At 45.6% G+C, this 14,765-nt stretch overlaps 1 protein-coding gene across 2 annotated transcripts in view; it reads right to left on the reverse strand.

Moving 5' to 3' along the window:
• Positions 1-947: 947 nt before the first annotated feature.
• AMOTL1 (angiomotin like 1) overlaps positions 948-14,765 on the reverse strand; it is a 58,701-nt gene continuing 44,883 nt past the window's right edge. For both annotated transcript variants that reach the window (XM_069015173.1, XM_069015181.1), the window contains 6 exons: positions 12,416-12,565; positions 8,744-8,934; positions 7,333-7,458; positions 5,867-6,093; positions 4,908-5,177; positions 948-3,950 (listed from right to left, as the gene is read on the reverse strand). In XM_069015173.1, coding sequence (XP_068871274.1) covers positions 3,847-3,950; positions 4,908-5,177; positions 5,867-6,093; positions 7,333-7,458; positions 8,744-8,934; positions 12,416-12,565 — 1,068 coding nt within the window. In that variant the 3' untranslated portion in view covers positions 948-3,846. The remainder of the gene's footprint in view (positions 3,951-4,907; positions 5,178-5,866; positions 6,094-7,332; positions 7,459-8,743; positions 8,935-12,415; positions 12,566-14,765) is intronic.

Below are 14,765 nucleotides of genomic sequence, written 5' to 3' on the forward strand. Positions count from 1 at the left end.
TGCATTTGCACAGGGAACACGCCATGCCAGGATCTGGGTGAAGCAAACTGCTCCTCAAACTTCTGCAGCCCCCCTGGATCTTTGCTGACACACTCCTGCTCTGGACAGGTTGGTCTTTTCAACATGTGCAAGGATCTGGGGAGAGAAGGTTGGGACAGGCAGAGAAAAACTCACAGGAGAGAGAGGCCCTTAGTGGCATTCATGCCTTTCATGCCTGTAGCTCCCTGGGACCTGATTCAGGAATTTTTTAACAGACACTTTAAAGAGCATGTGAGAGCCTGCTGAGCAAAGCTCCCTTACTCAAAGCCAGACACTCAGCTAACTTTTGCTCCCTTCCCCCCATTTATTTCAGTTCCATAAACAAACATAGGAACAATATTTCCACCAGGCTGGAGCATTCCCCTTGCCTGCACTACAGCATGAAATGGAATCTGATCTTTATTCCTTGCTGAGCAGAGTATATCATTCAAGAACATCTACATATAAAAGGTATTTAGGTACCTCACTCACACTGATCCAACATCTGCCAGATAAAGAAGCTCCAGACCCTCAAGAATAAAGTACAAAAAAATCAGTGGGAGTTCTATGCTTAGCAGGAACATAGGGCTAAAAAATACTCAGATCTTCACCAAAGTATCTCATTAACTTTCCACTCTCCTTTCCTTCCAGTGAAGATGATCTCACTAAAATCATGCTCTTCTTGTTTGGGCAAGCTCTCAGTTTGATCCTCTGCCTTGGAGACCCACTGATTTCATGCCCACATACACCTACTGGTGTCACCTGCTGTGGGGCCTTTCATTAAAAACTGCCAAAAATGAAGAAGATGCAACCTTAAAAGTCCCTGAGGTATCCCATCTTAGTCTTAGCGCACTGTTTGCAAAGCTTAAAGATTTTTTTTTAAGTCCTTTCTTCCAGAGGACTGAATGTATTCACACTGGAAAAGTGAGAAAATAAACATGTTTATACATTTATTATATACAATAGTAAGGCACAAATTTAAACAGCAAAGAATAAGAAATCTTTGGCTGACCAACAGTATCAACATTTACTGGGGGTGACACATAACATTCTTTGTTTTCCCCCTATGTACAAATAACCCTCCAGCTGTACAACACTGTATACAAACTTCTCTATACAACCAACAACAATAAAAAATGACAGTATTTTACAACTAGTTACCACCAACATCACCTGGAATGGCTACAGCACAGTTTCCCAAAAGCACAAAACAGTTCAAAGAACTGGGAAAGCCAGCACAAAGGGAGCTGCGCCGCTCTGCTGAGCGGGACTGACATATGGCAGTAGTACTCCATGCAAGTCCTGCTAGCACCTGGGCTGCAGGGAGACACACTGGCCCTCCAGACCTTCCCTCCAGGAAAACTAACATCTTTTGATTTCAACACAATTGGTGAGAATGAACCTTTTGGTTTATTTGAGCTGTTGCCTACAGCAAGAGTGTCCTACACACTGTCTCTAACAGTTTCCTATATGTGACCATGAATCTGGGGCAGCATAAAGTGTAAAGCCAGCTTTGGAAAGCAGAAACTGGAAAGACTGTGGTCTCCACAAGGAGGAGTGCTGTACTCTAGCTGACTTGGAGAAATCGAGCTGAACCACTACCAAACATAACTAAGAGCTGATCCATGCTGATCCATGCTGATCCAGCACTGTTTCTCCTGGATGCCTCACTGTCTGCCTGTACACAACTTACTAAAGAGTTTCAGCAAAAAAAATATTACAGCTGGTAATAAAATGCTTAGGGACATCCAAGCACCTGGGTATCCTTATTTCTTGGATAAAAAGTAATGCAATTAAATAGTCACCAATATTTTACTTGTATTCCCTTGATTTGTCTTTCTCCTGCCCCATTCTTCCCACAGAAACTTGAGGAAGGGCCATGGAGGTGGGTCCGTGGTGATGTCACACGCGGTCCCGGCTTTTATGCAAACAATTACAATGTTTAAATTAACTCTAGAGAAAAAAGTAAAATTATCTTACAAGGCATATATTAAGCTGCATAACATCTTCCAAGGGTTTTATACCTTTGGTTTCACAATGCAAAGCTGCTAATACTTGAAACACACAGTTTGCTTCCTGCACAACTGACCTACCACTATGTTTAACAAGTGCAAAACTCAGAAAGAGGGTGACAACAACATATGTCTAATTCTAGGTACACACAAAAATAAGTGCATAGCTTTAACATAGCAATTTTGTTCTTTTTCATAAAAAAGTTATCAGCCAGGCAATATTGAGCACAAGGCTCTGGCCTGTGAAGGCTTTGAGTTCACAAGGACTTCAGTTTTCGGTGAAAGCAGAGTTTAAAATGCCTGGTGTTCTCAACAGACAAGGGCTCTGATTTGTTACCTATGGAAAGAAGTGACTTTGAGCCAGCCCTGAGTGCATGATTACTTCTAGCAACCATCACTTTTCCACTCTAGGCAGCTTCACATTAGATCCCATCGCTCTTTTTCTCACAGCCAAGCTCTCCTTAAAGTCATTATGGTGCACCACAAGGCTCAGGAATCACAGAGCCAATACAGAAATGCCTCACATAGGAAAATTTCCCTATCGGCATGTGCAGTGCACGAAGCCACAAGTAACACAGCGGGTGAGTTGGCTGCCTCTTACTGAATTCAGGGACAAAGCTGAAAATGAGAAATGTTCCACCCTGGGTAAAATAAGGTGAAAAAAACGTGCAGCTCAGCACAGAAAACACATGATGCTCACATACTGCTTTTCAGTTAAACCCTTCCCAGCCTGCTCCTACACCCTTTAATGTCCAGTCCCACATCAGCTTGAACAGCAGGTTTGTACGCTCAAGGAAGGTAGGATTTGGCTATAAGAATTGAAAGTAAGGAAAAATCTTGTTTTTACCACAAACACACTCATTCTTCCAATACTATGAACCAGTGCCCAGAAAGAGGTATCTTCTGATCTCACATGCAAACCCAGCTTAACTCCTCTAAAAACACATCCATGCAGCTCCCCTCTGAAGGAACTCTATAGTGCACAGCCCCTTTAGGGAGCTGCTGGGATACTCCCCCAACTTTCCCTCCTGAAACCTTCCTATGGTTACAACAGGGTTTGCTTCAGAAGGGTCCCTCCCCCCTCTTCTACATTCATCCACCAGGAGAATTCCAGCCAACAACTGCTCCTACCAAAAAAAGAAGTCTCAGCAAGCTCTGAGGTTGCGAGACATGAATATTTGTACTGTAAATTTGGCTCCAAGAGAAACACTTGGCCAGCCAGGAAAGAGGCACCTGACCTGCCTGCCCAGGAAAACCACACCAATGTCACTCAAACAAATACTTATAAGAACCTGCCGTTTACACCTACAGACCAATTATTCACAAAAATTGACAAGTGAAATTTTTGAGATTGAAACTTTTGAGAAATGCATCGATACTGAGGAAGATGCAAGTTTTTCCTGGATTACTCAGAAACTCACTCTGGCCTCCAAAGAGATGGGATTTCGCTTCCTGTCCTGGTTGCAGAGGCAGGAAAACAGAACGGCAGCATGCAACCAGTCTGTAACTTCACTACTTTCTCTTTATGCCAGAAGACACAGTTTCCTTTTTCCTCAACGATCCCCTTCTCACACCACTCTCCATTTTCAACGACCCCTTCTGTTCAGAAAATCCCAGACATTCATTTCATTGCTCCTCTTCAGTGCTCTTGACTTCTCGCCCGGTCAAAAGTCTCAACATATCAGACTCTAGCTTCAATTTGGGCATAAACTCCATCTTTTTCACACTCTCAGGGTTAGTTTTTAAGGTTGGCACACTGAGGACCATCTTGGGCCTAGCTGTACACACACAAAACCCCAGAGATGCTGTCCTCTGCTCAGATGAGGACTTCCATCATGTCTGTATCTGGAAACTCAGGCTTGTGGAGCAGGCTGCTCACTCTGCCTTTGCTGTCAGGCAGCTTCCCGTGGCTGGAGTTCTCTGTAATGGAAAGAAGGGAAAGTTAGTCTTCATCTCAAATGCAATAGCAAATTGTTCAAAGCAAATATCAACCTATTCCTGGAAGGTAGGACATGTATTACCTGTACATCCTACATACTGAAAGCCAAATTTGTTCAGGACACTAGGAACGTGTGATGCTGAATTCCCTGCACAATGGCAGCAGGTGTCAGTGTGCACAGACCCCGAGGACAGGCACAAAGATGGTATTTAAGAGATATAAACCAAAGAACCTCATTAGCTAAAATCATAGAATGACCTGAGTTGAAAGGGATGCTAAAGACCATCTAGTTCTGTGACAGTCAGCCCTTTTAATAATACATAGCACATTTTTAGAGGGAAAGCTTGCTTTTGAGAGGAGATGAATGTGTAAGAAACAGACTTTTTCAAAATAATGTCTGTAAAATAAATGTCTCCTTTGCTAGGCTGCAAACCAGCAGCTCCCACCTTTCAAAAATAATTAAAATTCTACTTCTCCATTCCCCCTAAAAAAAAGATCTCCACTTTCTCCTTACTATTTCCCTCAGCTTTCCTTTAGAAATTAGGGAGAAAATTGTGCTTTAACTAACCACGGTTTCAGTTGGAAAAAAAGAGAAGAGTCTGAGTATGTGAGCAGGTGTGGAGTGTTTTCATGGTGTGAAACTCTACAGTTTTATATCTGGCAGCATGAATAATTGCAAACTCTGCCTGCCACAGGTGAACATAGCCCTACAGAAGCTGCCAAGCACAAAGCTCTGCAAAGCCACTCTGGGCAGCCTTAGAAAGTTCTCTCTCAACCATTTTAGTTTCCTTGAAGAAACCTCCACTGCACCTTACAAACTGTGGCAGTATCACATACACACACCTTGCCCCCATTAACACTGATGTGTCTCTGGGGGTTGCTGATAGCCCTGGGGGTGCTGACATTTTGCACTGACACAGGGATCTGGCAGAGCTCACCCAGTTTCTCACTGGCCACTCGTGTCCCCAGGGGCCGTGGGGCTGGGCTGTGTGATGGGGTGGTACCCAGGCGTCCCCGGCCAGGGAAGGAGGCGGTGGCAGGCCAGAAGAGCTCAGCAGTTTTGTCCGTCTGGGTGCTGCTGTCTTTGCTGCCCGTCTTCGCGTGGGAGGCTGCCGGCACTGGGACGGGCATGCAAGACAAGGCGGGCAGAGGAGGAGGCTGTGAAGAGCCTGATGGGTGGTCATGGTGCTCCTTTCCCAAGAGCAGCCCTGAAAACACATAGAGGTCAGTCATATCCTGGCTCAAACGCATGTGCTGTCCCCCATCCCACCCTGGAGCTATAAGACACTGGGTATGTCTCCACTCATTTAGTTTGGCTTAGCTTTTCCCCTTGATGCTGCTTCTTCTGGCATCCATATGTACTTTCTTACAAAACAGCTTTTTGAAAGCAGCTTCCCATCCCATCCTAGTGGCACTTACTCCTGACACAGCCTTGCACACCTCCACACCCCCATCCTATGTGGCCCCAAACAACGGGCAGTCCTACACTGATTTTCACATCTCATCTGCCACATCACATCATGCTGTCCCATCCAAAGGGATGCTCACCCTCTTGATTAACTTTAGTCAGGCTTTATTTCTAGCCCAAATTTGTTATTTACTCCCATGAAGTTGCAAACATTATGTGCTTGTATCTGGGAGGACTTCCCTCAACTGTGGCTTTCTATAATCAGTGCAGAATGATTTAATATGAATAAAAATGTAATTTAGATACAATGCAAGGTTAAAGAATGACTGATTTTTGACTTAAGCACAAGGACGCACATTCTGCCCATGGAAAGTGCTCTGGAAATGAGCTGTCAGGGTAATGTGTGCCAAGGCACTTTTGCTAAGCTCAAGCAGAAGGATTACGACAAAGTAATGGATGAGCCAAAGCTTAAACAAAAACTGAACTCACCTATGCTTCCCTTCCAGAGCTTTTCTTCCTTCCTCTCCTCAGCTATCTGGTTGCTGGTGAGCGAGGTCTGGCGCGAATGCACACCTGTAGCAGCGGCGATGGAGGGCACGGACCGAGCCGGTCGCAGGCTGGCACTGTCAGCTTTCCCAGGGTCCTTTCGTGACCGCTGCTGAAGGACCTTGATCATGGCATCCTTCTCAATTATTTTGGCATGGAGATTCTTTATTCTGCCAAAATATGAATGCTCTGCTTACAGGAATGGAAAAAACATTCGTATGGGCAGGTCTCCACACCCAGGGGCAGCAGGGAGGCCTCCAGGCAGATGCCCTGCTGTTCTGTCCTCTCTGGTTTTGAGATACTTGGACAAGGCAGCTCCTAGCAGCTCCTCCAAGGATAACCATGCACTTCAAAACAGACAGCATTTCTAGCTATTAAGCCAAAACTTTTCTGCAAGGTTAACTGAACCCATCTATGCTATGGCTTTACTAACCCAGCAGGAGCAGTGGGCAGTGTCTTAAGCACATTGCTACGTTCACATTACAAACACACAGGCAAATTTCACCCAGGGCCAAATCTGGAAACTATGCTTTGGCAGACTGAGTTAACCCCAGGATTCAGGTCTGTTGTCAGCTGGAGTAAAGATCTGCTGAAGTGAGGGGAAAGGTTCCTTTTGGTTTCTCTAAGAGATGGTCTGAGCTCTTCCTTCTCCCTCACTGCTGCACAAACAATCAGCACATGGTGTTCAGAGCTGAGCAAAGATTGCTACTTCTCTCATACAGACCCTGAAGACTCTCAAATCACTAAAAAAATGGGATTATCTGAACTCTTCTCCAGGAATGTTTAACACCAAATCATACTGAACAACTACCAAACGGTATTTTTCAAAAATGTGTACACTGTGACAGTCAAATGGCTAGCCTGACTGTGCTGCACAATATATAATACAATGCAGGTGCATTTTGTGAAGCAGTGAAAGCATTAGTTTTCATCATCACATGTTTAATTAGCAATGTAAATATAAGATGCTAATCTATATTTATGAAGCCAGTGGCAAAACTCCACTACTTCCCTGGAAGCAGGAGTAGCTTGCATCTGTGAGTGAAAAACAAAACCCAAACACGGTAAAAACAATCACTGGTGTTTTCCAAAAGCAACAAACACACCTTCTTTATAAAAGTGTCTGCACATTTGTGTCCTTGCATGACAGACTACTTTTAATAGTGGAACAGCCTCTGTTTTGTAAAAATGTTGGGTTTGCCACAGAAGGCTTAACAAGAAGACAGGGAGGAAGTTATCTAATGACAACAACTCTTTAATCCCTGTTTGAATGCTGAAGAGCAAAACTAAATCAAAGTGAAGCCAAGCCCATTCTTTCTGGGCACGTAGGAAGGAACAGAAGGGCATCCTGGTTTATCTGAACCCAGCCCCACCCCCACAACAAGCAGGAATGGCACAGCATCCCTTACGTGTACTCCATGTCCTGGCAACGGCGGTTGGCTTGCACGATCTCCTCCTCCTCCTGCCAGCCCCTCACCTCCAGCGCTGTCTCGCCGTAGCTGCCATTGCGTGAGTGGCTCGGGGCCGAGGCATCCCTGGCAAAGAGGTTCACCACAGTGAGTCAGGCTCCTGAGACTGTGAGGGTGGCTTTTGCAAGTGAGATTGAAACTTGCAAAGAAAACCCCAAGGCCAGGTTCAAGGAGCAAGCTAGCGACGGTTGCCTGTCAAGTGGATGGCTATCTGGCATCGGGGCATCCTGTTGCAGGCTACTCTTGGCTTGGGCTGGGTCATTAATGCCATTAATTTAACTGGGTTAAAGGAACAGAGAGCATGCTGGAGTCATGGGTGACCCATATAGGGCTAACAGCCATCCAGAAGGACAGGGTCAGGCATCAGAGGGACTCACTCACCAGATCCCAAGTCAACAAGACTACATCATGAACCAGTAACAAAGCTCTACACTTTGGAAGTTGAAAAACAGCATAGGAATTGCTGCCTAGACTGGAGTGCAAAAGAAAATTCCATCCTGAGTCACACACCTAAACACATTTCAAAGGGAAAACTCATTTTAGGGTGTTTTCTGGGGATTTGGTTCCTAGGAAACTGATGTGCGAAGTTAATTATCCCATCCTCCTGATCACTGGGAAGTCTCACTGCCTCTTGTGCTTTTGGTCACCACGCTCTGACACAGACAAACTGGAGAGAGATAGTCCAGACATATGCAATCTGAATGGGAAAGGGTTTACACTAGGACATGTGAGGAATGGCTGAAGAGAGGAAGTTAGTTCAGACCAGGGAAGATACAACAGGGGCTGTCTTCCAATATATACAAGGCTGTTTGAACATCCTATATGCCTGGGAAGGACAAGAATCAGTGGAGGTAATTTGCAGTAATGAAGTTTAGCTTAGCTATCAGGAAAAACATTTTAGTTTGAAGATTAATGAAGTAGCGAAAAAGGAGATTTAGGCAACAAAATTTCCCTTATTACAGGTTTTTAAAACTAGGCTAAACAACCTTGTTGCAGGCCATGGGATGGGTGCAGCCATATACAATGTCCCTGCTCACTCCACCGGTGTGCTGGGAGGAGCTGCCTTACCTGTGCTGTGTAATTTGGCACCTGCAGACTGCCAGAGGCCATTGCTTGAATATGGTACCTAGATCTGATAAACTTTTGGACCTGGTCAGAAGGATAAATCCTCTCTTAACCAACTATTGTATTTCACTGGCATGACACCTTGGACAAGTGCATTAACCCTGGCAGTGTGACTCAGCAGGGAAAGACAAGAAACATCCAGCCTTAAGAAAACACCCATTTTGTATTATTTCCCCATGCTTTCCATGGTGAACAGAGCTGCCTGCTTGCAGCGAGGTAATCTTACCTCTCTGTTGCAGCTGTGGCTGCAGCATTCATGGCAAAGTGCCGGATTGTACTCTCCTCCAGATATTTCTGCTCCCACTTGGTCATGTCAGCTTCCAAGGCCAGGATCCTCTCCTCCTTCTCCCGCACCAGCTCCATGAGGGCTGGGGCATTATGCTCCGGAAGGCTGCTTGCCTGGTAGCTGCCCTGCCTCTGCCAGTGGAAACAGTGACAGATATTCATGCCCTGCCAAGCATGGGAGATGCTGACCCTTTTTTCCTCAATTTTCTGGCACATACAAAGACATCGCCATGTCTTTTGACAGGGGCAGGTGAAAACCCCAGGCTAAACCCTTTAGCTTGCAGGAGAACAGGCAAGTTGACCATATGTGCAACCCTAGAACGCTTCCCCAGACCATGCTGACAGAAGCAGGGATTTGGCTGCTACCCTGGATGTGGAGAGGCTTCCTGGGATACCCCAAGCCAAGGGGAAAAGAAGTTGGTAGAAAAAGAAGCAATGAAGCTTTAAAAGATATATTCTTCTTGCTAGGACTTCATGCCCATGGCTGGGCAGTGCTTAGTATGGACAGGCAGTTATTTGCAGAGGGTTTATATATTGAAGCTGAAAAAAAAGCACCTTGTTACCTAGTTACACGGCACCCCATTTAAAGCAGCACTGGGAGAATACCCCAGACATGCATTTAAGCTTGTCCCTTCTGGCACATTAGTTCTCTTGTGCCCTCAGGGGATGCTTTCTGTGGTGTAACAGCTAACTTTCTAACTAGAGGGGCAGAAGATCCCCAGGCACTGTGGAGTGGCTCCCATTGGAGCTGACAAGCAGCAATGGGTGCGTAACTCTTTCCATCTATGCTGCAAGGAAAGTGCTTGTCCAGGCAGGATTTATTCCACCCAGTTACAGCACTTAATTAAGTCACCTAAGCAGCATGGGTAGCTACCCTGAGCTTCTCTCACTGCTGATAGAGAGCAGAGGCAGATGGAGATCCACTACTTGGCTCAGCAGAGGGATGAGTGCACACTGAGGGGAGAGGCATGAACCTCTGGGAGAACTCAGTAGAAATAAATTCATTTTTAAATAAAAAATGCAAGAGATTTGTTATACTCCATGGTGAACAGTATTGTGCTAAAGAGGAAACCATGTCTCAGGAGCACTGGTTTCTCATTCATGCTGCACCTTGGAGTTCCACTGGCAAAGCTGTACCACCGAAACTAGAGATACCAGGGAAGGGCTGCAGCCTTTGCCTCTGGCGCAGTAATAACGTGTTTGGGAGATGCTTTCTGGAAATGCAATATGAATCGGCCCTTGGAAACAATGGCTGCAACTCTGCTCCTGCAAAAATATAGTCAAATCTCTGGCAGGAAGGTACTATTTTGGAAGTGTGGTCCTGATCTACAAATGGTATCTTGGGACATCAGGGGTGCTTGTCATCTTCTGAGTCAAAAACATCTGCCAGCCCTGAACACTGAGCCTGCAATGCTGACTGAAAGAGTTTGTTTATTGGTCCCAATCTGTGCATCAGTGGTATCAGTGATAAGGAAGATTTGCCATTTGGACTCAGCTACCAACAAGCCAGGGACAGAAGAGATTCTGGCTCATTGTCTCCTTGTGTGCTGGGTCCCTTCTGCTGACTCTGGTAAAAATGAGAAAAGAAAATCTCCTTTTCTTCTCTGCAATGAGAAAATATTTCAGTAGCTATAACTTTGATAACTCAAAGAAGACAGCTCTGAAGCAAAAAGCCTGGGGTATTTTGATGCCACATGATTCTCTGCAGTGTTGTGGCTCATAAACAAACAGTATGGATAACAGTAGTAAAAACACCCCAAAGTTTTCTCTCAAAGCTGATACATGAGACAAGAAGAGTATCTTTCCTCTTAAAACTTACTAGATGGAATGAGTGCTGGCATTTGAAAACTATGTCAACCTAAAAGCCAGTTGCTAATTACACTGCCAAAAAAAATTTAAAATTAAAGAATCTGTAAGTTACAGAGGAATTTTCAGCCAAAGAGAACAGACATAGCCTGAACTCCCAAGACAAGGACTTCAGCGACAGTGTATCTCTGTTACTTAATATATCAATTTGTCTCTGTATCCCCAGCCTTTCTTAGTTCTAGTTTTATCTTCACTTGAATTTTAATTGTATTTTTCTCAGATGTTCTTTTCTCAAATGGTATTAGCATGTCATACCCTATGTAATTCCTTTGTTAAACAGGAAGAGAGTTGGCTAAGGGGGAACTGAGAAGACTTGGAACACCAAGCCCAGGGTGGACTGGGCAAGAAAGACTTAACACACTTCTATGGCAGCAAGAAAGAGCCAAGATGAATGAGAAGGGCCTGCAGGGAGCAGCAGCAGAGTGATACCTTGGGAAAGCTGCTGGGGGGCTTGCCCTGCCCTGGGGCTGCTAGAAGGAAGGGGATGCTCTCAGGTCTGGCCACCTCATGACTCTGCAAACCACTGACCCTGACCCTGACCGTAGAGCTATTTGCCAATGGCATACCGCCCGCAGGATCAGCCCCTCTGCTTTCTGGCAGCACAAGCTCTGTGTAACAGCTGCTTTGGTGTCCACTAATGGCTTATAAATAAGGAAAGGTTATAGTAGCAGATGCGTGTGATGACAGATACGAATGAGCCCTTCAGGAGTTCCAGGAGCATCATGCTTTGCTTATGTTGCTGGTTTTTCCCCAAGCTGTAGTTTGATACATTTAGCGTATCTGCTCACTCTCCTCCAGAGCCAATGCCCATGTATTTGGCACTTGGTACAGGCTGCAGCCTGGAAATTCTCCCTGCAACCTCCTCATGCTTTATCTTTTTCCCTTTCAAAGATGACTGGACTTTGGGACTTAGGGATGAAGGTGTTATAACAAAGGAATAACTGTGCATAAAATATAAGCATAACAATACCCCTCTAAGGACACAGGGCTGCCAAAAAACAAGGGGACACACAGAAATGCCAATCTATACTCCTAGCCCATTCTGGACTGGATTGATACATAAATAATTTATTGTCTTGGAGATGCCATCACTTGGCTCCAGATCTGTCATGGGTTGAGGTTTCCGTGAACCACATACATCAAGCTTTGCACAGGACAAAAAAGGGCCTAGGTCTTGCTCCTACCAGATCCCACATCATCCCACTTGGCCTTTTCAATGAAACATCAGCTAAAATTTTTGGGATAAATCTCACGTGTACTGCACCTTTCCTCTCCTCCTTCTGTGTGGAGCTGAGTTTTGCACAATCTGTCATTCCTAGAGAGAGAAACGTGGAAGGACATTTTCCCCTGCCTGCCCTTGGGCAGGGGAGCCAGGACATCCCAGCCCAGCAGCAGGCAGGGCTCAACTGTGTCCAGAATCCCACAGCAGAAGGGCCGCATGCTCTGCTGAAGATCAGGAATAAGAATCATAGAGTGGATTGGGTTGGAAAGGACCTTTAAAGATCATCTAAATCCAGCCCTCCTGTCACGGGCAGGGAAAACGTCACAAGCTCAAAGCCCCATCCAACATGACCTTGAACACTTCCAATGATCCAGGACCCTATCCAAATGAATGGTTTGGAGGAAAGCCCAACAACCTGAATCCAAAAGCAAGGTGGCACCTGGCAGGGATGCAAGTGACCATCTCTGTTAAAATCAACACCAAAGGCCCCATGCTGGGGTCCTGCCCATATCACCCTGTCCTCACCTGCTGCATCCTCAGCGAGTCCAGCTCTCGCTCCAGGCGTGTGCGCAGCCGCCGCTCCATCTGCTCCCTCTTCTCGCAGGCCGCCTGCAGCTGTGTGAGTGCCTGCTGCAGCTTTTCCACCTTCTCCACATAGGCCTGCTTCCTGCGCAGCTGTGGGGTACAGGGGGTCAGCAGTCTGGAGGGTACTGTACCCCACCCTCGGCCACTGGGACCCCTGTGCACTGGCAGGCCTGCACTGAGCTCGAGCATGGCTTTGGTCATTTGCTTCCAAGAGTTTTTCTAGGGAAAGGACAGTGCCTCTTTGATGGGCAGGGAATGTGCACAGCAAGCATTGCTGGGGCAGATCTACCCTTTTTGGAAGGAATGCTGCCCAGATCTTCCACTCACTGGGAATCTGCTAAACATGAAGCCCCCTGGCCATTTCTAAGCAAGAGCTGTCATGTTGGTGGATACTATTTGGGCAAACACACAGGCTGGACCCAGTTAAGAGGAATCCTCGTGGGTTTTATTGACTGGTGACACTTGGCACACTGCCTGCACCCAGAGGGGTTCTTTTTTCACTCCTGCATATTTGCTCAACATAGGTGGAACAAGTGGAGTGCCAGCAGCCAGAAGCTCTTCACCTACTTTATCCTGCTCACAGGCTTGTCCATGCTAATCTGGAGATGGTATGTCCAGGCAGCTAAAGCCAGGCCCTCTTTACCTCTATAATGCAATTACTGAAGGGCAAAACATGACACAAGGATTGTGCAATGCAGGGTTTTACAACCAGAGATTGCTCAGGCAGCATACCCCAAAAGGGGTATGAATTCCTCTTCTGTCACCCTAAATCCATCCATGTCACAGGTGAAGTGAAACAGGCTTGCTCACAGCAAAAGCACAGCTTGGTCTAAACAAACCTCCCTAACAAGTGGCACCAACAACTGCCAGAGTGACCTCCTTATCCTTGCTGCAATTTAGGCTAATGCTTACAGCTCCCTGGGCTTTCCATGAAAATTAATGAGATTATAATCCCCACTAGTCTCTGGCAGCAGCATGAAGACTGCATTCCACAGGAGCTCACCACTTGGCAAGACCCACAGAGGAGAGGCTTCTAGCTGAATGTGCTATTTTGGCAGTAGGAAGGTGTTTGTGTCACCTCCAGCCACACCAGTATGCATCAGAGAGGGATGGTGAGCTCCCCCAGGGTCTCTCTTTGGCAGCAGACCTCATCTGCTCTCCCATGTCCTGCCAAATGCTGCAGGGTCCATCTGTATCACAGCAGCCACAACTTGGCTTTGGAGCAGTCCCCTAAGCCCCAGGGTTCACACACTCACACACCTCTGCCCTTGTGGGTGAGGCGATGCTCACATGTCCACTGCCTTCGAAAACAATTCTGCAGGAGATGTGCAACAAGGCAGTTCTCACATTCATAAATTTATAGGGAGGCTCTCGAGCCAATTCTGACTTTTCTATTCTGCATGTAGATTCATAAGCAAAAAAAAAAAAAAAAATCACACATGCATTTAAAACACAACATAGAAAATGTTGTAATTCAAATTAATTTGGGTTGCCAGTGAAGCATGGATCCATAAGGGAGGGGTGACTACAATCGGAGACATGTGACAATAAGCTCCAACACCTCACAGACACACAGACTCCAAAAAAACCCAAAACTGGATGGCACCTGGAGAGGTACTAATCTATCCTCCCACTGCATGGTAGGATCAACTGTACATAAAACCTGGCACATATCTGTATAAGCTGTTTACGAAATCACCCAGGGGTAGGAACTACACAACCTATCCCTGTAAACTACTTCACAGCTTATTTTCCTTTACTGCCAGAAAACTTTTACCCTAATGCCTAATCTAGCTTTCCCTTATGCAATTTAAGCAAATTCCTTCTTGTTCTATTTCCAAACTGTGATCTATTAGAGCAAGAAGCATTTAATTAAACAATTCACTTCTTCACTACATCAGCAAACTTGCCTGAACACTGCCCTTGTCCCAGGGATTAGAAAAATAAAGATAAAGAAGAGCTAAGGCTAAAAGGGGATGATCCAAGCAAATAAATTTGAGTAAAGATGAGCGAGTCTTGGAAAAATATCTGTGCTAGAAACATAACTCCAGTTTGAACAATCAAAGTCTATAGATATGAGATTTGAATGAATTTGAATTATGAGACTGTAAGAGATGGAGAATCCACTATCACGCTAAGTAGATTGTTTCCGTGTTAATTACTCTTAACTCTTTATTTCCAGCCTGACTTGCTCAGCTTCAACCTCCAAACACTGCATCTCATTATTTCCTCTTACATTAAATAGCAGTATTTATCTCTCTGACAACAAGCCCTTCTTCATCCATCCCTG

Source organism: Aphelocoma coerulescens, chromosome 1 (genome assembly GCF_041296385.1).
Source record: "Aphelocoma coerulescens isolate FSJ_1873_10779 chromosome 1, UR_Acoe_1.0, whole genome shotgun sequence".
Taxonomy (NCBI): domain Eukaryota; kingdom Metazoa; phylum Chordata; class Aves; order Passeriformes; family Corvidae; genus Aphelocoma; species Aphelocoma coerulescens.